This window comes from Pan paniscus, chromosome 11 (genome assembly GCF_029289425.2).
Source record: "Pan paniscus chromosome 11, NHGRI_mPanPan1-v2.0_pri, whole genome shotgun sequence".
In the NCBI taxonomy this organism is placed as follows: domain Eukaryota; kingdom Metazoa; phylum Chordata; class Mammalia; order Primates; family Hominidae; genus Pan; species Pan paniscus.
In genome coordinates, this window is record NC_073260.2 from 51,440,987 (window position 1) to 51,464,304 (window position 23,318).

General features: G+C 40.2%; 1 protein-coding gene and 1 non-coding gene across 2 annotated transcripts; both read right to left on the minus strand.

Moving 5' to 3' along the window:
* Positions 1-828: 828 nt before the first annotated feature.
* Positions 829-7,690, minus strand: LOC100980541 (serine/threonine-protein kinase NLK-like). The gene has a single exon (XM_034967648.3). The coding sequence runs from the start codon at positions 6,591-6,593 to the stop codon at positions 5,013-5,015; it is 1,581 nt and encodes a 526-aa protein (XP_034823539.1). The 5' UTR covers positions 6,594-7,690; the 3' UTR covers positions 829-5,012.
* A 15,299-nt stretch (positions 7,691-22,989) lies between these two features.
* Positions 22,990-23,096, minus strand: LOC112440944 (U6 spliceosomal RNA). The gene has a single exon (XR_003028921.1). It is a non-coding gene; the product is annotated as a U6 spliceosomal RNA (small nuclear RNA).
* Between the last annotated feature and the right edge of the window lie 222 nt (positions 23,097-23,318).

Below are 23,318 nucleotides of genomic sequence, written 5' to 3' on the forward strand. Positions count from 1 at the left end.
GATAAACAGAGTAGCAAGATTCAAAATCAATATGCAAAAATCAATAGTTTCTATATACTAACAATGAGCACTCTGAAACAGAAATTAAGAAAATAATTCCATTTACAATAATATCAAAAAGAGTAAAATACTTAGGAGTAAATAAGGAAGCAAAAGACTCATAGGTTGAAAACTAAAAAATGTTGCTGAAAGAAAGACACAAATAAATAGACATCTTGTGTTCATGGACTGAAGGACTTAATATTTTGAATATGTCAATACTACTGAAAACAATTTAAAGGTTTAATGGAATCTCCATGGGATTTCTTTTTTGCAGAATTAGAAAAAAAAATTATTCAGAAACCAATGTGGATTCTCAAGAGGCCCTAAATAGCCAAAACCAATCTTAAAAAAGGAGGAGGTCTTACTCGTCCAGATTTTAAAGCTTACCACAAGCTATAGTAATCAAAAAAGTGTGGTACTGACATAAAGGCAGACAGCCCAATGGAATAGAATGGAGAGCCTAGAAGTAAATCTTCACATACCTGATCAAATGATTTTTAAAAAAATTATGAAGACCATTCAATGGGGAAAGGACAGTCTCTTTAACTAATGATGGTGAGAAAGCTAGAGCTCTACATGCAAGAAAATGAAAAAATTGACCCCTTATATCATATGGAAAAACTAACTCAAAATGGATTAAAGACCCAAATTTACACCAGGTGCACTGGCTTACACCTGTAATCTCAGCACTTTGGGAGGCTGAGGCAGGATCACTTGAGGCCAAGGCCCGCGGATCACTTGAGGTCAGGAGTTCGAGACCAGCCTGGCCAACATGGTGAAACCCTGTCTCTACTGAAAATACAAAAAAATGAGCTGGGCATTGGGGCACATGCCTGTAATCCCAGCTACTCGGGAGGCTGAGGCAGGAGAATCACTTGAAACCAGGAGGTGGAGGTTGCAGTGAGCTGAGGTCACGCCACTGAACTCCAGCGTGGGCAACAGAGGGAGGCTCTGTTTCAAAAAAAAAAAAAAAAAGAAAACCTAAATGAAAGAGCTAAAACTATAAAACTCTTAGAGAAGAACATAAGGACATAAGGGAAAAGCTTCATAATATTGGGTTTGACAGTGACTTCTTTTTTTTTTTTTTAAGACACAGTCTCACTCTGTTGCCAGGCTGGAGTACAATGGCGTGATCTCGGCTCACTGCAACCTCTGCCTCCCAGATTCAAGCAATTCTCCTGTATCAGCCTCCCAAGTACCTGGGACTACAGGCACATGCCACCACGCCCAACTAATTTTTGTATTTTTAGTAGAGACAGGGTTTCACCATGTTGGCCAGGATGGTCTCGATCTCTTGACCTCATGATTTGCCTGCCTCAGCCTCCCAACGTGCTGGGATTACAGGCGTGAGCCACCGCACCTGGCCTGACAGTGACTTCTTCATGTAACACTAAAAACATAGGCAACAAATGTAATAATAGCCAGGGTAATTAGGCAAGAGAAATAAAGAAAGGGTATCAAAATTGGAAAGCAGAAAGTCAAATTGTCCCTATTTGCAGATGGCATGATCTTATATATGGAAAAACCTAAAGGTTCTACCAAAAAACTCTTAGAACTGATAAATTTAGTTAAGTTTTAGGATACAAAATCAACATATAAGTATCAGTAGTGTTCCTATATTTGAACAATAAACTAGCTGAAAAAGAAAGGCAATCACATTTACAATAGCTACAAAAAATAAAAAATAATAAAATACCTAGGTATAAATCCAACCAGGGAGGTGAAAGACCTCCACAAGGAAACTAAAAAACAGTGATAAAAGAAATAGAAGAGTATACAAATAAATGGAAAGACATCCCATGCTCATGGAGTATAAGAATTAATATTGTTAAAATGACCATACTATGCCGGGCATGGTGGCTCACACCTGTAATCCCAGCACTTTGGGAGGCCGAAGCAGGTGGATCATCTGAGGTCAGGAGTTTGAGACCAGCCTGGCCAACATGCGAAACCCTGTCTCTACTAAAAATACAGAAAATAGCCAGGCACGGTGGCAGGAGAATCGCTTGAACCCGGGAGGCAGAGGTTGCAGTGAGCTGAGATTGCACCATTGCACTCCAGCCTGGGTGACAGAGTGAGACTCCGTCTCAAAAAAAAAAAAAAAAAAAAAAAAAAAAAATGACCATACTACCCAAAGCAATCTACAGATTCAATGCAATCCCTATCAAAATGCCAATGACATTCTTCACAGAAATAGAAGAAAAGATTTAAAAACAATGTGGAGACACAAAAGATTCTGAATAGCCAAAGCAATCCTATGCAAAAAGAACGAAACTGAAGGCATCACACTACCTGACTTCAAAATCTACTACAAAGTTGTAGTAACACAAACTGCATAGTGCTGACCTTAAAACAGACACGTGGGCCAATGGAACAGAATAGAGAACCCAGAAATTAATCCACATATATATAGCAAACTGATTGTTGACAAAGGCACCAAGAACACTTACTGAGGAAAAGACAATGTCTTCAACAAATAGTGCTGGGAAAATTGGATATCCATATGCAGAAAAATGAAATTAGACCTCCACCTCTCACCTTATACAAAAATCAACCCAAAATGGATCAAAGACCTAAAAGTAACACAAAAAACTATAAAACTACTAGTAGAAAACATAGGGGAAGTGCTTCAGGATATTGGTCTGGGAAAAGACTTTATGAGTAAGACCTCAAAAACACGGCCACAAAGGCAAAAATAAACACATGGGATTATATCAAACTAAAAAGCTTATGCACAGCAAAAGAAATAACACAGTGAACAGACAACCTGCAGAATCTGAGAAAATATCTGCAAGCCATTCATCCAACAGGGGATTAATATCCAGAATACACAAGGAACTCAAACATCTCAACAGTCAAAACAAAACAAAAACGACAATTCAGTTTAAGAATGGGCAAATGATCTAGATAAGACATTTCTCAAAAGACGACATACAAATGGCCAAGAAACATATGAAAAAATACTCAATGATGCTAATTGTCAGAAATGCAAATCAAAACTAAAATAAGGTATAATCTCATCCCAGTTAGGATGGCTAAAATAACAAATCCTGGCAAGGATGCGGAGAAAAGAAAACTCTAATATGCTGTTGATGAAAACGTAAATTAGTACAGTCACTGTGGAGAACAGTACGGACATTCATCACAAAACTACAACTAGAACTACCATAAGATCCAGTGCTGTCACTACTGGATATTTATCCAAAGGAAAGGAAATCAGTATGTTGAGGAGACATCTTCATCCCCATGTTTATTGCAGCACAGCACTATTCATAACAGCCAAGATATGGAATCAACCCAGGTGTCCAACAATAGATGAATGAATTTTTTAATGTGGTATATATATATAATGGAATATTATTCAGCCTCAGAGAGAATGAAATCCTGTCATTCACTGCAACATAGATGGAACTGGAGGATACTATGTTAAGTGAAATAAACCAGGAACAGAAAGTGAAACATCACATATTCTCACATGTGGAAGCCAAGAAAAGTTAATCTCAGAGAAGTAAAAAGTAGAACAGAACATACTTGTAGTGGAGAAGGGGGGGTACATAGTGAGAGATTTGTTAAAGGATACAAAATTACAACTAGTTAGATAAAAGGAATAAGTTCTAGTGTTCTGTAGCACTGAGGGATGACTATATATTAGTTAACAATAATATATAGTTTCAATAAGTAGAAGGAGGATATTGAATGTTTCCAACACAAATAAATGATAAATATTTGAGATAATGGATATGGTAATTACCCTATCTGATCTTTATACATTATGTATTGGACACTGTACCTGTCAAAACATCATTATGTACCCCATACATACAATTACTATATGTCAATCAAAATTTTAAAATAATAGACACATTTGATTTTATCAAAATTAAAAGCTTCTGTGCATCAAAGGACACAACAGAATAAAAAAGCAATATACAGAAAGGGAGATTCATGAAGCTGAGTGAACACCAAACAGAATGAATCTAAAGAAAACGTGACCCAACCATAAGCCATCTACAACGAACTCATTCCAAATATAACAATATAAATAGTTTGAAAACGAGTAGTGACAAAAACTAAGAAGTTGTAAAGAGAAGTGATGGGGGTATGTTATAGAGACACAGGAGCCAGCTGAAAGAATTCCTAATGGCCAAAGCTAGAACAATTTGACCAAGACAATAAAAAATATAATAGTACATTATTATTATTATTTTTTTGCATGCTTGGGGTTCTTTTATGTAAGAAAGAGCAGAAAAACTTCTAATAAAAATAGATTAAAAAAATATATATTTATACTGGGTAAGGAAAACAAAAGTTTAGTCTCTCCTAGTCACAAACTCATTCTCTCTACCCACAACATTGGATTTTAGACAGCACACATCACCATCACGGCTCTAATGAGAAGCTAATTATAGGGCTTGATCATTAGGTGGCATGCCCCTCCTCCCTACCCTCCCCCCAGGTGCAGCCACGATCAGCTCACGTGGCTCCATGATTGGTCGCAGGCAAGGTTCCTAGATTCTTTAGTTTTAGAAAACCCCAAATCTTTAGGAATGGCTCAAATATCAAAATGTATGACTGTCCTTTGTGTTTGCGTGTGTGTGTGTGTGTGTGTGTGTGTGTGAACAATCTCACTTCATTTTAGAAAAGAAAAACAAAACAAAACATAAAACCCCAAACTCCCAAATTTGGTTCAATTCTCTTTTGTTCTGAGGTGAGCCATAACAGCTGCACTAAATTCATAAAACATGTGCAACTCTGGGTAAAATATTTTTCTTCTAAAACCACAACCACTTTACAAGATTAAAAGTCTAGTAACATTTCTAAATTTTATTCATATCATACAAGTAGTGGTTGTTAATTTAAAACTTCATTAGTAAAATTACAGTACAAGCATGATTAACCTCCAGAATTGCAAATCCCAGACTCCAGTGGAAAGCTACATTACATCTTCAGTAGTACATTATCTTCCACCATCACTCCCACACCAGAGGAGATGGGGGCATCTCAGATGGCTGAGCAACAGTGGAACTAATAAAGCTCTTAAAAGCAGCAGACTGAGGGTTGATGCAGAGAGGCACTCTGTTTCCTTTCTGCTGTTCCAAAATGAACTGATGAATAATTTCTTTAACCTGTCGGACAGAACTGAGGTTCTTCTCGAAAGTGTCATCAAATTTGGGATTGGTGACAGGCTCAAAGTCACTGGTATAAACTCTTCCAGTAGAGGTGGAAAAGGAACATTTACACATACATGTGTGATATCGTAGTCGCCCTTCATCTAGGTAGGGGTGGGCTAAGGCATCCTTAGCGGATATTCTTTTGGATGGATCAAAGACCAACATCCTGCAAAGGAGATGAACAGCTTCATGTGTAGCCTGGCTAGACAGGGTATAGAGTACAGGAAGAGATGGCTGTTTATGAGGACCCCTGAGTATATGTGCCTTAGCGCCTTCACAAGCTGTCCTCATTGCTTCCAGTGATGGTGTGCCCAACAGATCCGTGATCAAATCCAACTGCTGAATGGGACTCTGTGCCTGAAACAATATTCTTAGTCCTAGTAGTTCTGCAAAGATACATCCCACAGACCAGATGTCAATAGCATTGCTGTAATGACGGCTGCCCATCAGGATTTCTGGAGCCCGATAATACTGAGTAACAACTTCCTGAGTCATATGACGGGATTCATCTAATTCTTCCACTCTGGCCAATCCAAAATCACAAATCTTTAGAACACAGTTGCTGTTCACAAGGAGATTCCCTGGCTTAATGTCTCGATGTAAAATGCCAGCTGAATGGAGATATTTCAAACCTCGCAAAATCTGATAAAGAAAAACTTTGACATGATCTGAGCTGAGTGGTTGAGGAGAGACAATTTTATGTAGGTCACTCTGCATCAATTCTGTGACAACATATATGTCTTCAAAATAGTCAATGTGTGGAGGTTGGAGTATGTCAAGGGCAGAGAGTACATTATCATGCTTAAAAAAACACAACATCTTCAATTCCCGGAAGACCCTTTTGCAAGAGACCAGATTCTGGAAGACGTTGGGCATCTTTTTGAGCGCTACTCTCTTTCCATCTCTTGGATCTGTTACTGACCAGACAACACCAAAGGCTCCATATCCAATAGGTCTATCCGGCTCAATATCCAGCTGCTGCTGTGGATGATGCGAGTGCTGATGATGGTGCGCCTTAACTGTAGCAGCTGCGGCAGCCTGTACCTGAGCTGGGGCTGCTGCAGCTGGTCCAGGAGCCTGCCCCGGTGCCGGTGATGGGAAATATGGCTGTTGTTGCCCAGGGTTTAACATGGCTGCAGCTGCAGCCGCTGCTGCGGCTGCCGCAGCTGCCGAAGAGGTGTGCTGCTGTACAGGGTGTACAGCGGCAGCCGACCCCGGATGAAGATGGTGTTGAGGGTGGTGGTGGTGGTGCAGGTGAGGAGGAGGGAGGTGTGGAAGGTGGTGGTGATGGTGGTGGTGGTGACCTGCTGCTGCTGCAGATGTACCGCCGTTGTAAGCCGCCATCATTTTTGTGTTGGCTCTTGCGCCACAAAGAGACATTCAAAATAAATGCCCTTTGATTGGAAAGCAAACTGGGTCAAGCTGTCATTTGGCCATTTAAAAATGAAGAAAAACCACTCACTCCACCTCAAAAAACATAGAGCGTAACTGGCTTTATGTCTTCATCAGTCAATCCAAACAAGTTAGAGGATCTTGGTGTTTAATTTTGGGGTGAGCGTGTGTGGAAGGGTGTGGGTTGCCAAAAGGAAAAAAAAGGGAAAAAAGAAAAGAAAAAGGAAAAAAGGACCCCTTCCCCCCAGGATTCCTGCCACAAGTGGGTACTAAAACTCCATTCTTAATTTGGGGGAGGTTCCAACTTTGAATGTGGGAATAAAGGCCAAACCTCCCGACCCCCTGAACTCCACACACGAAAAGGATCAGGTAACACACCACCCTTGGAATCTTGAAAGAGGGTTGACTCATCTACCCCTTCCATTCCCACATCCTTTTCTAAACACCTACCACCTCCTCAAAAACAGGATTAAAAAAAATTCCCACCACCCTAAATGGAGAAGATGGGGGGAAATTTTCTGGGAAACCAGCTTCCAGCTTCCCCCCCCCTCGAACTCTCAGGCCTTCCTACATCTCCCCCTACTCCTAGTCAGGTTGACCTGATTGGGGAGGGGGGGCGGGGGTTCCAAACTTTCCTGGGCAGAATAAGCCAGGGAAGGAGGCTGGAGTGAGGAGAGGAGGCGACAGCAGGACAGAGACGAGAAAGAGAGCCGGGGCAAAAGTGAAGGGAAGGAGGTGCAGGGAGGAATGAAAGATGTGGGCAGCGCTCGGACGCCCAGACAGAGGGAACCGCCCTGGGAGAAGGTTAGGGTCCCGGGGCCAAAGAACAGGAGCCCCGGGAGGCGGGCGGGGTACGGTCGGAAGCGGGCTGACTCCTGCCCCCGCCGCCGGCTGCTTCTGCTGAGGAGGGTTGGGGGGGAGAGCGGGTGGGTCCCCCGCGCAACGGCCCCGCAGGGCTCAAGGCTGCTCCGTCTCCCCCCTCCCCCCCACCCGGCTTCCGTCCCCGCGGCCGCTTTCTCCTCAGCCGCCGCAGCCGCCTTCTCCTCAGCCGCCGCCTCCTCAGCCGCCGGTTCCGCTGCGGCCGGACTCACCTCCCCTAGCAAAGCCGGATAGAATAGTACATTATTAACCGAAGTATAAAATAAATATACATAAGGAAAGCCTACGAAAAATTCTTCTAGATATTGGTCTAGGCAAAGAATTCATGGCTAAGACTTCAAAAGCAAATACAGCAATAACAAAAATAGACAAATGAGACTTAATTAAACTAAAATGTTTCTGCACAGCAGAAAAATAACGCAGTGAATAACAACCTGCAGAATAGGAGAAAATATTTTGCAAACTATGCATCTGAGGGACTAATATCCAGAATATGCAAAGAACTCAAACATCTTAACAACAACAACAAAAACCAAATAACCCCACTAAAAGCAGTCAAAGAACATGAACAGACATTTGACAAACAAAGACATACAAATGGCCAACAAGCATATGAAAATATTCTCAACATCACTACTCATCAGGGAAATGCAAATTAAAATGAGATATCAGCTTACACCAGTCAGAATGCCTATTAATAAAAAGTCAAAGGCCAGGCACAGTGGTTCATGCCTGTAATCCCAGCACTTTGGGAGGCCGAGGCGGGTGGATTACCTGAGGTCGGGAGTTTGAGACCAGCCTGACTAACATGGAGAAACCCTGTCTCTACTAAAAAAATACAAAATTAGCCTGGCATGGTGGCACATGCCTGTAATCCCACCTACTAGGGAGGCTGAGGCAGGAGAATCGCTTGAACCTCGGAGGCGGAGGTTTCAGTGAGTCGAGATCGTGCCATTGCACTCCAGCCTGGGCAATAAGAGCGAAACTCTATCTCAAAATAAATAAATTGTAAAAAAAAAAGAAAGAAAGAAAGAAAGAAAGAAGAAAGAAAAAAAAATGTTGGCGAGGATACAGAGAAAAGGGAATGCTTATGTACTGTTGGTGGGAATGTAAATTAGTACAACCTCTATGGAAAACAGTATGGAGATTTATCAAAGAATTAAAAATAGAACTACCATTCAATCCAGTAATCCCATTACTGGGTATCTACCCAAAGGAAAAGAAATCATTATATCAAAAAGGTACCTGCATTTGTATGTATGTATTAGCACTATCTCCAGCAGAAAAGATATGGAATCAACCTAAGTCAACCTAGGTGTCTATCAAAGGATGATTGAATAAAGAAAATGTTTTATACAAACATACACACACACATATATATGTATGTGTATATACAGGAATACTACTCAGCCATATGTTGGGGACCAACCCCAACACCACCTGTAGAGTACCCAAAGTCCGGTGGTGACAAAGGAATGAGAAGAGACAGGTTAAGAGTTCATAAAGGTGGGAGCCAGGGGGCCAGAGCAAATCAGAGGCTGCGAAGGTGCCAAGCTCTGGTCTCCACACTATTTATCGAGTACAGTCACTTAGATCTAAGAAGCAGATGTTCAGGGGTGAAACGGTGAAAGCGGGGGGCGGTGTGACATACATCTAATCTATAGCAATGGCGGTTTAGGTAAATTTTCTTTGTGCTGAAGCAGTATAAACTTAACTACTGATTTATTCTTTAACTTATTGGAGAGCAGCTATCGGGAGTGGGCATAACTAGGAGCCGGCATATCTGGCCACATTCCAATGCTTCAAAGGAGTGTCTTTCTCCTTGAGCACAGTGTTTATAGATAAGAGAGCAGGTCACGCTCTGGTCATGGGAACGTTATGGCAATTAGAAGACTTTCCTCCTCAGAGGCCTCTTGTGGCTTTCCACAACTTATTGTCCCATATTTTTATGGCCAGTTTATGCAGGCACCCCACAAGCCCTTTTCCCAACAGCCATAAAAAAAGAATAAAATCATGTCATTTACAGCAACATGGAACTGGATATCATTTTTATATCTATATATATACACACATACACATGTATATATGTGTGTATACACATGTATACATATATATGTATACATGTGTATATACATATATACGTATACATATGTGTATATACATAGATACACGTATATATGTGTATATATGTATACGTATATATGTGTATATACATATATATATATATATTTTTTTTTTTTTTGAGACAGAGTTTTGCTCTGTCACCCAGGCTGGAGTGCAGTGACAGGATCTTGGCTCACTGCAACCTCTGCCTCCCAGGTTCAAGCAGTTCTCCTGCCTCAGCCTCCTGAGTAGCTGGGATTACAGGCACACACCACCGTGGCCGGCTAATTTTTGTATTTTTTTAGTAGAGTTGAGGATTCACCATGTTGGCCAGGCTGGTCTCAAACTCCTGACCTCAGGTGATCTGCCCACCTCGGCCCCACAAAGTGCTGGGATTACAGGCGTGAGCCACCGTGCCTGGCTTTCTTTTCCCGTTTTCCTTTTTTTTTTTAAGAAAGGGTCTCCTCTGTTGCCCAGGCTAGAGTGTAATGGTATAATCATAGCTCACTGCAGCCTCCACTTCCCAGGCTCAAGCAACCATCCCATGTCAGCCTCTGAGTAGCTGGGGCTACAGACACATACCACTACACCCAGCTACTTTTGCTCTTGTCACCCGGGATTACAGGGTGAGCTGGGATTACAGGCATGAGCCACCACACCCGGCTTACTATCTTAAGTAAAATAACTCAAAAGCAGAAAGTCAAATATGGCATATTCACACTTATAAGTAACAGCTAAATAATGTATACACATGGACATAGAGTGTAGAATAATAGACAGTGGAGACTTGACAGGGTGGAAGGGAGGTGAGAGATGAGACATGACTTAATGAGTATGTACACTATTCTGGTGATGGTTACACTAAAAGTCCAGACTTCACCACTACACAATACATTCATGTGACAAAACTGCACTTGTACCCCCTAAATTTATACAAGAAGAAAGAAGAAACAAGAAAGGAAAAGAGAAAAAAAGAAGTAATAAAAAAGCATAGACAATGAAAACACTAATCAAAAGAATGCTAGAATGGTTACATTATTAGAAAATAAGGTGGACTTCAGAGCAAAGAGAATTACCAGAATCAAAGAAGAACGTTATCATGATAAAAGGATCAATTCGCTAAGAAGATATAATCAAAAATGTGGATGCACTAAACAAAAGAAATGACAGAAATGAAAGAAGAAGTAGACACATTCTCAATTATAGTCAGGCATTTTAACACTCTTTACAGTAATTGACAGAATCACCCGACAGAAAATCAGCAAGGGTATAGAGGAACTGAACAGCACCATCAACCAGGTAACTACAGGATTTTCTGTAGATGGAGACAAGCTGGTTGTAAAATTTACATGGAAAAGCAAAGGCACTAGAATAGCTATTTTTTTAAAGTTTTGAAGGTAAAGAATAAAGTTGGAGGACTCACCCTACCCAGTTTTAAGAGGTTTTATATAGCTACTGTAATCAAGATAGCATGATATGGCAGAGGGGCAGACATACAAATAGATGGAAGGGAATCAAGTTCAAGAGTAGACTAACACTAATATGGCCAACTGTTAGTTTTTAATTGACATAGAATTCATGAACTATAAAATTCCCCCTTATAAAGTGTATGATTAAATGTTTTAGCATATTTACAATGTTTTTGTTATATACACAAGATTGCAACCATCGTCACTATCTAATCCAGATAGTTCGTCACCCTCCTAAAACAGCCCACACCCATTAGCAGTCAGTATACATTCCTCCCTTCCCCCAGTCCTTGACAACACTAATCTACTTTCTGTCCCTATGGAATTGCCTCTTCTGAACATTTTATATACATAGAATCATACAGTAAGTCACCTTTTGTGCCTAGCTTCTTTCACTTAGCATAATATTTTCAAGGTTTATTCACGTTGAAATGTATATCAGTACTTCTTTTTATGGCTGAATAATATTCCATTGAATAAATATAGCATATCTTGTTTATATTTATTTATTTATTTGGAGATAGTATCTCCCTCTGTTGCCCAGGCTGCAGTTCAGTGGCATGACCATTGCTCACTGTAACTTTGAACTCTTGGGCTCAAGAGATCCTCCTGCCTCAGCCTCCTGAATATCTAGGACTACAGGTACATGCCACTACACCTGGCTAATTGTTTTAAAATTTTTCGTAGAGATGGGGTCTTGCTATGTTGCCCAGGCTGCATATCTTGTTTATATATTAATCAGTGATGGACATTTGGAGTGTTTCCATTTTGGCTATGATAAATAGTGCTGCTATGAACATTTATGTACAATTTTTGTGTGAACTTATGTTTTCACTTTTCTTTAGTATCTGCATAGGATTGGAATTGCTGAGTCACATGGTAACTCTATGTTTAACTTTTTGAGGAACTTCCACACTGTTCAAAGTGGCTGCACCATTTTACATTCCCAACCAGCAATGTATGAGGGTTCCAACTTTTTCACATCCTCATCAACACTTGCTATTGTCTTTTTTATTCCAACCATCCTAGTGGGTGTAAAGTGGTATCTCATTGTGGTTTTGATTTTCAATTCCTTGATAATCAGTGAGGTTGAACCTCTTTTCATGTGCTTCTTGGCCATGTGTATGTCTTCTTTGGAAAAAATGTTTATTCAAATCCTTTGCCCATTTTCGTTAGAGATATTTGTAGCTTACCACGGACTTATATAACAATAGAGTTATGTATTATTCTAGGTGTTAGTTCCTTATCATAGGGGTCCCCAGACCCCAGGGTCACAGACTAGTACTGGCACAGCAGGAGGTGAGCAGCTGGTAAGCTCGCATTACCGCCTGAGCTTTGCCTCCCTGTTGTATTAGCGGGAGCATTAGGTTCTCATAGAAGCGCAAACCCTATTGTGAACTGCACATGTGAGGGATCTAGATTATGCAATCGGAGGTGGAACAGTTTCATCCTGAAACCATCCCCCTACTTCCATCCGTGGAAAACTATCTTCCACAAAACCAGTCCCTGGTGCCAAAAAGGTTGGGGACCGCTGTCTTATCATATATGATTTGCAAATATTTCTCCTATTCTGGAGATTGTCTTTCATTTTCTTGATAGTGTCATTTGAAGCACAAACCTTTTTAATTTTGATGAAGTCCAATTTACCTATTTTTTGGAGGTTGCATGTATTTTTGGTGTAATATCCAAGAAACCATTGAGTATTCCAAATGACAAAGATGTATGATTATATTTTCTTTGAAGATTTTTATAGCTTTAGCTCTTACATTTATGTCTTTGATTCATTTTAAGCTCATTTTTGTATATGATGTGAGGCAGGGGTCCAACTTATTCCTCTGGATGTAGGGATAACCAGTTGTTCAGCAGTGTTTGTTGGAAATATTATTATTTCCCTTTGGCATTGTCTTGGAACCCTTGTCAAAAATCAGTTGGCCATAATGTATAAGTTTATCTCTGGGTTCTCAATTCTGTTCATATGGATATAGATCTACATGTCTATCCTTATGCCAGTACTACCTGATCTTAATTACTGTAGCTTTGTAGTAAGTTTTGAAATCAAGAAATGTAAATCCTTTAACTTTGTCTCCCTTTTTCAAGATTGTTTTAGCTATTCTGAGTTCCTTGGATTTAAAAAAAAATTTTTTGTCCTTGGAAGACTTCAAAATTTTGATATAAATTTTTGGATTAGCTTCTCAACGTTTCCAACAAAAACAGCCAACTAAATTTTGTGAGGATTGTAGTGAATCTGTACACAATCTTAAGATGAAAATACTAATCCCATGAAGACAGGATGTCTTTCTACTTATTTAGATCTTAATTTGTTTCAATGTTGTTTTGTAGTTTTTCATATCATTACTCTTAAGTTCAGACTTTCACAAAGTCTTTGGACATGGGCACAGTGCAGCTACGTTCTTTGCTAAGGTGTAACAAGGGTGACCCTTCCTCCAGTTCCCAATAAGTTCCTTATTTCCATCTGAGACCTCATCAGCCTGGCCTTCACTATCCCTAATTCTATCAGCACTTTGGTCACAACCACTTAACCAGTCTCATAAAAGTTCCAAACGTTCCCTCATCTTCCTTTCTTCTTCTGAGTCCCCCAAACTCTTCCAAATTGCCCATTACTCAGTTCCAAAGCTGCTTCCACATTTTCAGCTTTCTTTATAGCCATGCGCCACTCCTCAGCATTAATTTTCCATATTAGTCCATTTTGCACCACTATAAAGGAATACCTGAAGCTAAGTAATTTGTTTGTTTTTTATTTTTATTTATTATTTTTGAGACAGAGTCTCACTCCGTTGCCCAGGCTGGAGTGCAGTGGCACAATCTTAGCTCACTGCAACCTCCGTCTCCCGAGTTCAAGTGATTCTTGTGACTCAACCACCCAAGTAACTGAGATTGCAGGCATGTGCACCACACCCAGCTAATTTTTTGCTATTTTTTAAGTAGAGACAGGGTTTTACTGTATTGGCCAGGCTGGTCTTGAACTCATGGCCTCAAGTGATCTACCCACCTCATCTTCCCAAAGTGCTGGGATTACAGGCCACTGCACCTGGCTGAGGCTGAGTAATTTATAAACAAAATAAGTTTATTTGGCACACAGTTCTGCAGACTGTACAAGAAACATGGCATCAGCATTGGCTGATCTTCTGGTGAGGGCCTCAGGAAAGTTTTATTCATGGTAGAAGGCAAGGGAAGCTGGCATGTCATATGGGAGAGAGGGAGCAGGAGAGATAGGGCAGATCCCAGACTCTTTAACAACCAGATCTTGCTTGAACTAATGGCACTAGAACTCTCATTAATGTAGGGAAGGCACCAAGCCACTACTGAGGGATCTGTCCCCATGGCCCAAACACCTTGCACCAGGCCCCACCACCAACATTAGCAGTCACATTTCAATATGAGATTTGGAGAGGACAAATATCAAAACTATCTCAACAAGTTGTGCTTCTTTTAAGTTTATTCCTAAAAATGTATTTTTATGCTATTGTAAATGGAATTATTGTCTTAATTTTATTTTCAGATTGTTCACTATTAGTGTGTATAAATATAATTGATTTTCATATATTGATCTTGTATTCTGCAACATTGCCAGACTTATTTGTTAGCTTTAACAATTTTCATGTGAATTCCTTAGTGTTTTCTACGTGCAAATTCATATTATCTGCAAATGGATGGTTTTATTCCTTCTTTCTAATATGTATGCCTTTTATTTCTTCCTCTTTTGATTGTCCTGACTAAAATCTTCAGTACAATGTGGAATAGAAATGGAAAAAACAGACATTGTTTTGTTCCCTATATTGGCAGGAAGACTTTCAGCTTTTTTTTTTTTTTTTTTTTTTTTGAGACAGGATCTCTCTGTCTGTCACCCAGGCTGGAGTGCAGTGGTATGATCATGGCTCACTGCAGCCTCAACCACCTGGACCCAAGTGATTCTCTCACCTCAGCCTCCCAAGTAACTGGGAACGCAGGTGCACAGCACCATGACTGGCTAGTTTTTAAAAATTATTATTTGTAAGACCGGGCACGGTGGCTCATGCTTGTAATCCCAGCACTTTGGGAGGCTGAGGTGGGTGGATCACAAGGTCAGGAGTTCAAGACCAGCCTGGCCAACACAGTGAAACCCCGTCTCTACTAAAAATACAAAAATTAGCTGGGCGTGGTAGCGGGCGCCTGTAATCCCAGCTACTCAGGAGGCTGAGGCAGGAGAATCATTTAAATTTGGGAGGCGGAGGTTGCAGTGAGCCAAGATTGTGCCATTGCCCTCCAGCCTGGGCGACAGAGCTAGACTCCGTCTCCAAAAAAAATTATTTGTAGAGACAAGGTCTTGCTATGTTATTCAGGCTGGTCTTGAACTCCTGGGCTTAAGCGACCCTCCCACCTCAGCCTCCCAAACTGTAGGGATTACAGGCATGAGCCACTGAACCCAGCCACTTTCAGCTTTTTATCATTAAGTAGGATGTTACTTGTGGGGTTTTTGTAGATGGCTTTATTAGGTTGAGGAATATTCTTACTTTGTTGAATATTTTGTATCCTGAAAAGGTTTCGGATTTGTCAAATCTTTTGTCTTTTGAGATTATCATGTAGAGTTTGTCTTTTATTAATATAGTGTATTACATTGATTGGTTTTCTTATGTTGAACCCAGTTTGCATTTGTGGGGTAACTCGCACCTACTCATCGTGTCTAATCCTTTTCTTTAAAAATACACCTGACATTTTAGAACAGTTTTAGGTTCACAGAAAATAGAGCAGAAAGTACAGAGTTCCCACACATGCATAGCACTCCTCACCATCCATATCCTGCACTGGAGTGGGAGATTTACTAGAATTGATGAACCAACATTAACACTTAATTATCATCCACGTTCCATAGTTTACATTCAGTTTCATTGTTGGTGTCATACATTCTGTAGGTTCTGGCACAAATATAATGGCACATATCCACCATTATAGTGTCATATAGAATTGTTTCACTGCCCTAAAAATGCCTGTGCTCTACCTCTTCTTCCCCTCACACAAACCCCTGGCAACCACTGATGTTTTTGCTGTTTCCATAGTTTCACCTTCTTCAACATGTCATATGGTTGGAATCAGAAAATATGTAGTCTTTCCAGATTGGCTTCTTTCACTTAGCAATATGCAAGTTTCCTTCATGTCTTTTCATGGCTTGTTAGCTCATTTGTTTTTAGTGCTGAATAATATTTTGTTGCCTGGATGTACCAAAATTTATTTATCTACTCACCTACTAAAGAACATCTTGATCTATGGCCATACCACCCTGCACGCGCCTGATCTCATCTAAAGAGCATCTTGGTTGCTTCCAAGTTTTGGCAATTATTAATAAAGCTGCCATAAAATGTGTGTGCTGGTTTTTGTGTTGACATGTTTTCACCTTATTTGGGTAAATACCAAAGAACATGATTGCTGGAATGTATGTTAAGAGTATGTTTACTTATGTAAGAAACTGCCAAACTATCTTCCAAAGTGGATATATCATTTTGCATTCTCACCAGTAATGAATGGGGGTTTCTGTTGCTCTATCTCCTAGCCAGCATTTGCTGTTGCCAGTGTTTTGGATTTTCACCATTCTAATAGATTTGTAGTGATAACTTATTGTTTTAATTTGCAATTCCCTAAAGAAATATGATGTTGAACATCTTTTCATAAGCTTATTTGTCATTTTTATATCTTCTTTGGTGAGGTATCTGTTCAGATCTTTTGCCAATTTTTTCTTTTTTTTTATTTTCAAGTCCTCATATCTCAGATGATTTTGCCAATTTATTTTTATTTTTTATTTTTTTGAGATGGAGTCTTGCTCTGTTGCCCAGGCTGGAGTGCAGTGGCACAATCTTGGCTCACTGCAACCTCTGCCTCCCAGGTTCGAGCAATTCTTCTGCCTTAGCCTCTCGAGTAGCTGGGATTACAGGCATGCACCACCTTGCCTGGTTAATTTTTATATTTTTAGTAGAGATCGGGTTTTGCCACATTGGCCAGGCTGGTTTCAAACTCCTGACCTCAAATGATCCACCCGCCTTGGCCTCCCAAAGTGCTGGGATTACAGGTATGAGCCACTGCTCCCGGACATGTTGTCAATTTTTTAATTGGGTTAAATAACAGTCCTTTGTAAGATATGTCTTTTGCAAATACTTTCTCCCAGTCTATGAATTGTCTTAATATTCTTTTGATGTAATCTTTATATGTTGCTAGATTTGGTGTGTTAGTATTTTGTTGAGAATTTTTTTCATCCGTTTTCATAAAAGATAATGGTTTGTAGTTTTCTTACAATGTCATTGTCTGGTTTTTGTATCAATGTAACACAGTCCTCATAGAATGTGTTGAAAAGTATTTCCTCCTCTTTTATGTTTTGTAAGAGTTTGGTGTTAATTCTTTTTTAGACACTTGGTAGAATGCACCGGTGAAGCTATCTGGTCCTGCACTTTTCTTTGTGGTAAGCTTTATAATTATTAATTGTTATGTGTTTATTCTGAATTTCTATTTGTTCTTCAGTCAGTTTTGGTAGTCTGTGTCTTTCCACGAATTTGTTTTTTTTTTTTTGAGATGGAGTCGCCCAGGCTGGAAGCTCCGCCTCCCGGGGTCACGCCATCCTCCTGCCTCAGCCTCCCGAGTAGCTGGGACTACAGGCGCCCGCCACCACGCCCGGCTAATTTTTTTTGTATTTTTAGTAGAGACGGGGTTTCACCATGTTAGCCACGATGGTCTCAATCTCCTGACCTCGTGATCCGCCCGCCTTGGCCTTCCAAAGTGCTGGGATTACAGGCGTGAGCCACCGCGCCCGGCCATGTCCTATTTTTTATTCTTGGTTTCAGTGATACAAGTCTTCTCTCTTATTTCCTGGTCATTCTAGCTATAATGAAGTTTTGCCAGTTTTATCGATCATTTCAAATAACTAACTTTTGGGTTTGTTAATTATTTATATGTTTTTATCTTCCCAGTTGCATTTATTTTCCCTCTAATCTTTATTATTTTCTTAATTCTGATTGCCTTGGGTTTATTTTGCTCCTTTTTCCCCAGCGTCTTTTTTTTTTTTTTTTTTTTTTTTAAGAAATGGGCCTCACTAAGTTGCCCAGCGTAGAGTGCAGTAGCTATTCACAGGTGCAATCATAGCACACTGCAGCCTCAAATTCCTAGCCTCAAGTGATCCTTCCATCTCAGTCTCCTGAGTAGCTAGGACTACAGGCACACACCATCATCCCTGGCCCCCCCGTGTCTTAAGACGGAAGGATTATTGTTTGAAATCTTTCTTTTTTAAAAATATGGGCATTTATAGCTATAAATTTCACCCTAAGCATTAATTTTGCTGCATCCATAAATTTGGGTATTCTGCGTTTTTGTTTTCATTAATATCAAAGCATTTTCTCATTTTTCTTGTGTTTATTTTTTGTCGCATTGGTTATTCAAGAGTGTGTTGTTTCATTCCCACATATTTGCCAAGTTTGTTGTTGATATCTAATTTCATCCCATTGTGAATTTTGGCATTCATAAAACCATACCCCAGAATGACGGCCTCAGAAACAGCCTCAGAAGAAAAAGTTTTTCTCTGACCTTCTCCTACCCTCCTGTCTCTCAGTCCCATTCTCCACCAAGGCTAGCCAGAGACACCTAGAATCCCTTTTCCACAAGGTGGGTTATAGAAACCAGAACCCCTTTTCCCCAAAGCCAGCTATAAAACCTAAAAATATGAATCTAGCCTTTCCTCCATCTTTCTGTGTAAAAACTGGTCATAAAGGATTATCTGACCTACCTTGTTTGATTGTAGGTCATAAGGCTCCGATCCCTGCTGAGAGGACCCTGCTCCACACCCAGAAAGAAAGAAAGCATGCTCACAGAGACCACAAAAAACCTAGACAGACACTGGGTTTCCCCACTCTTTTTTCTTTTTTTTTTTGAAATGGAGTTTCATTCTTGTCTCCCAGGCTGGAGTGCAGTGGCGCAATCTCAGCTCACTGCAACCTCCACTTCCCTGGTTCCAGTGATTCTTGTGCCTCAGCTACCCAAGTAGCTGGGATTACAGGCGTGTATCACCACACCTGGCTAATTTTTGTATGTTAGTAGAGACAGGTTTTGCTGTGTTGGCCAGCCTGGTCTTGAACCTCTGGCCTCAAGTGATCCACCTGTCTCAGCCTCCCAAAGTGCTGGAATTACAGGCATGAGCCACTGCGCCTGGCCTTCTATATTTAAAAACATTATCTTCTTAATGTTGCTTTTGGGATTAAAATTAATAACTTATATTAATCTAATTTTGATTAATATCAACTTCATTTTAATGGCATCTAAACACTTTGGTCCTATAGCTCTGTTCTTTCCCTTCTCCTTTGTGCTGTTACTGGCAAACAAACTAATTTTTATACATAGAGTATGCATCAACACAGATTTATAATTATTGAATTATTTCTCTGTGTGGCTGTCTTTTACATCAAATAAAAGAAAGAGTTACAAACAAAAATACATTTATACTGTCTTTTACATTTGCTTATGTAGTTATCTTTATTGGTACTCTTTATTTATAGGTGTGGATTCTTATTACTATCTAGAGCCCTACAATTCAGTACAAAAGTCTCCTTTTAGCATTTCTTATAGGGCAGGTATATTAGTCTGTTCTCAGGATGCTATAAAGAACTGCCCAAGAGCTGGGCGTGGTGGCTCATGCCTGTAATCCCAGCACTTTGGGAGGCTGAGGCAGGTGGATCACCTGAGGTCAGGAGTTCGAGACCAGCCTGGCCAACATGGTGAAACCCCGTCTCTACTAAAAATACAAAAATTAGCTGGGCATGGTGGCAGGTGCTTATAATCCCAGCTAGTTGGGAGGCTGAGGCAAGAGAATCACTTGAACTCAGGAGGTGGAGTTTGCAGTGACCGAGATCATGCCAGTGCACTCCAGCCTGGGTAACGGAATGAGACTGTCTCAAAAAAAATAAAGTCAGACACTTTAGACCATTATTTGTTAATATATTATTTCTGCCCTTTCTCTTCTCTCCTTCTGGGACTCTCAGTGTGTATATATTGGCACAGTTAATAATATCCCACTGATTCATTTGTATTCAATTTCATTCATTTTTTTTTCATTTTATTCCTCAGGCTAGATAATGTTCATTGATGTATTTTCAAGTTTGCTTATTCTTTCTTCTGAATGTTTAAATCTGCTGACAAGCCTCCCTAGTGAACTTTTCATTTCAGTTACTGTAATTTTGAACTACAGAACTTCTATATGGTTCTTTTTAATATTTCCTCTCTTTTTCATTAATATTCTCTATTTGGGAAGAGATTATTCTCATACTTTTCTTTAGTTCTTTACACATAGTTTTGCTTAGTTTTTGAACATATTTAAAATAGGTCGCTTGGCACAGTGGCTCATGCCTGTAATCCCAGCACTTTGGGAGGCCGAGGCGAGTGGATCTTGAGGTGAGGAGATCGAAACCGTCCTGGCTAACACGGTGAAACCCCGTCTCTACTAAAAATACAGAAAATTAACCGGGTGTGGTGGCAGGTGCCTGTAGTCCCAGCTACTTGGGAGGCTGAGGCAGGAGAATGGCGTGAACCAGGGAGGTGGAGCTTGCAGTGAGCAGAGATCGCACCACTGCACTCCAGCCTGGGTGACAGAGCGAGACTCTGTCTCAAAGAGAAAAATAAAATAGGTGATTTAAGGTCTGTCCAGTAAATCAAACATCTGTGCTTTTCAGGGATAATTTTTGTTTTCTGCTTACTTTCCGGCTTGTGGACCATACTTTTTAAATTCTCTGCAAGTCTCATAACTTTTTGTTGAAAACTGAACTTTTAAAGTAACGTATTTTGGCAACTCTGGAAATCAGATTCTCTTTCTTCCTACAGGTTTATTGTTGTTGCTTTTGGTTGTTGTTTGCTTCTTTAGTGTATTTTCTGACTTGGTTGAGTAATGTCTGTTTTCTTATCATGGTGGCCTCTGAAATCTCTGCTTAGTTAGCTTAGTGATCAACTAATAATTAGAGAGAAATTTCCTTAAATACCTGAAACCACTAGGTTTCTAGTCCCTGCAGAGGGATTCTGTGTATGTGCTGGGACACACTTTCAACACTCAGCTAGGAAGTTGCTAACTGGGACTTATCCTTCACTTCCTCCTTACATAGAGCCTCAAGATGACCCAGAGATGAGAATTTAGGGCCTTCTCACATCTCTTCTGAGCAGGCACATAGCCCTGGGCATGCACACATTACCATACATGTGCATGGCCTTCTAGATTCCCAGGAATATGTCAGAGTTTTTAAAGCCCTGTCAGCATTTCATTCCTCAGCCTTTTCTTTCAAGCTTTTTGGTTAGCCTGTTGTTTGCTCAAATTGTTATCTACTGCATCATGCAGCTACAAAATCAACAAATTGCTTCTAATGTCCCAGGGCAAAGGCTTTTTGCACTGGGTTAACTACAAGTTAGGTGAGATAAAGATAGCGTTATTGAGTAGGGTATCCAGGAAACCACTAGACGAGTCAAATAATGACAATTCTCTGGGAATGAGGGTTTGAAGGATTTCAAATCCTGCTATGCCCCTCCATTAGCTGCCAAGCTGCTGGTTTCATTGGCAGTTGTCAGCTGTTTTATGGAGCTGGTCAAGAAGGGATGGGACTAGAACCAGTGATGGTATCACAAAGCTCACTGTCCTTCCTGAAATTCAGCCACTTTCTTTGAATAAATACTCTCTGAATTAATTTCCAGAGTTCTGAAAATGTTTGATTCTGACCATTTTTTGCTACTTTTCTTGTTGCTTTTATATTGGACAGAATTTTGGAGATTTAATCCGCTGTTGTTTTTCCTCTTAATTATACTTTTAACTTTTATCTTTATTTTATCACACATAATAACTACTCATGGTTAATCCAGGTACAGTATTAAAAATCAGTGAATTCTCAACAATAGAAGATTACATAGAACAAAAATGTCCTACAACAGAAGATTAGTTGGAACAGCTAAAGGTCTAACAATATGTTGGTTTCAAAGGTTCATTTGCAGCTTGTTTCTTTTTTCCTCTTTCCCTTCTGCTACGGACTGACTCTGTCCCCCCAAATTCATGTGTTGGAAGCTTAATCTCCAAGACAACAGTGTTAAGAGATGGGCCTTTGGGGAGGTATTTAGGTCATGATTAATGCCAGTATAAAAAGGCTTCTGGCTGGGCATGGTGGCTCACGTCAGTAATCCCACCACTTTGGGAGGCCGAGGCGGGCAGATCACCTGAGGTTGGGAGTTTGAGACCAGCCTGACCAACATGGAGAAACCCTGTCTCTACTAGAAAATACAAAATTAGCCGGGCATGGTGGTGCATGCCTGCAATCCCAGCTACTTGGGAGGCTGAGGCAGGAGAATCATTTGAACCCGGGAGGCGGAGGTTGCAGAGAGCCGAGATCACGCCATTGCACTCCAGCCTGGACAACAAGAGTGAAACTCCACCTCAAAAAAAAAAAAAAAAAAAAAAGGCTTCTAAGGGTGGGTTTGCTCTTTTTTGCCCTTCTGCCTTCTGCCATGTGAGGATGAAGCAAGAAGGACCTCACTAGATGCCAGTACCTTGATCCTGGACTTCACAGCCTCTGGAACTGTAAGAAATGCATTTCAGATCTTTATAAATTTCTGTCTCAGGTTTTTTGTTATAGCAGCACAGAATGGACTGACACCTTCTTATCACTATTCAAAGCAAGTTCAGTGAAAACAACCTCACTCCATTCAGATGAGCAAAAGTCATGAACTACCCCCATAATCATGTCCACCCAGGGACAGCCCCTGCTGAAGCCTGGGTTTACATCCTGTTGGATTCTCACTCTTACTCTCTCCTTTGGTATACCTTCATATACTTATTCTTTCAAAATATGTTTATGTATTTATGCTACAAATTTGAGCTCATAACCCAACAGACTTTGGTAGTTATCATAAATTCTGATTTTTTTTTCTTTTTTTTTTGTTTAAATATGGAACACGTCATGAATTTGTGTGTCATCCTTGTGCAGGGGCCATGCTAATCTTCTCTGTATCGTTCCAGTTTTAGTATATGTGCTGCAGAAGCAAGCACATAAATTCTGATTTTAATATAAAATATTTGAAAAATTAGTAAGTGCATGAATTAAAATATAAATATTAGCACAGATATATAGTAAGGAGGCAGGTTCCTTTCTGCAGCCAAGATGACCTGTATCCAGCAGTTCTTTGTTTTTTGTTTGTTTGTTTGTTTGTTTGTGACAGAGCCTTGCTCTGTCAGCCAGGCTGGAGTACAGTAGCACAATCTCTGCTCACT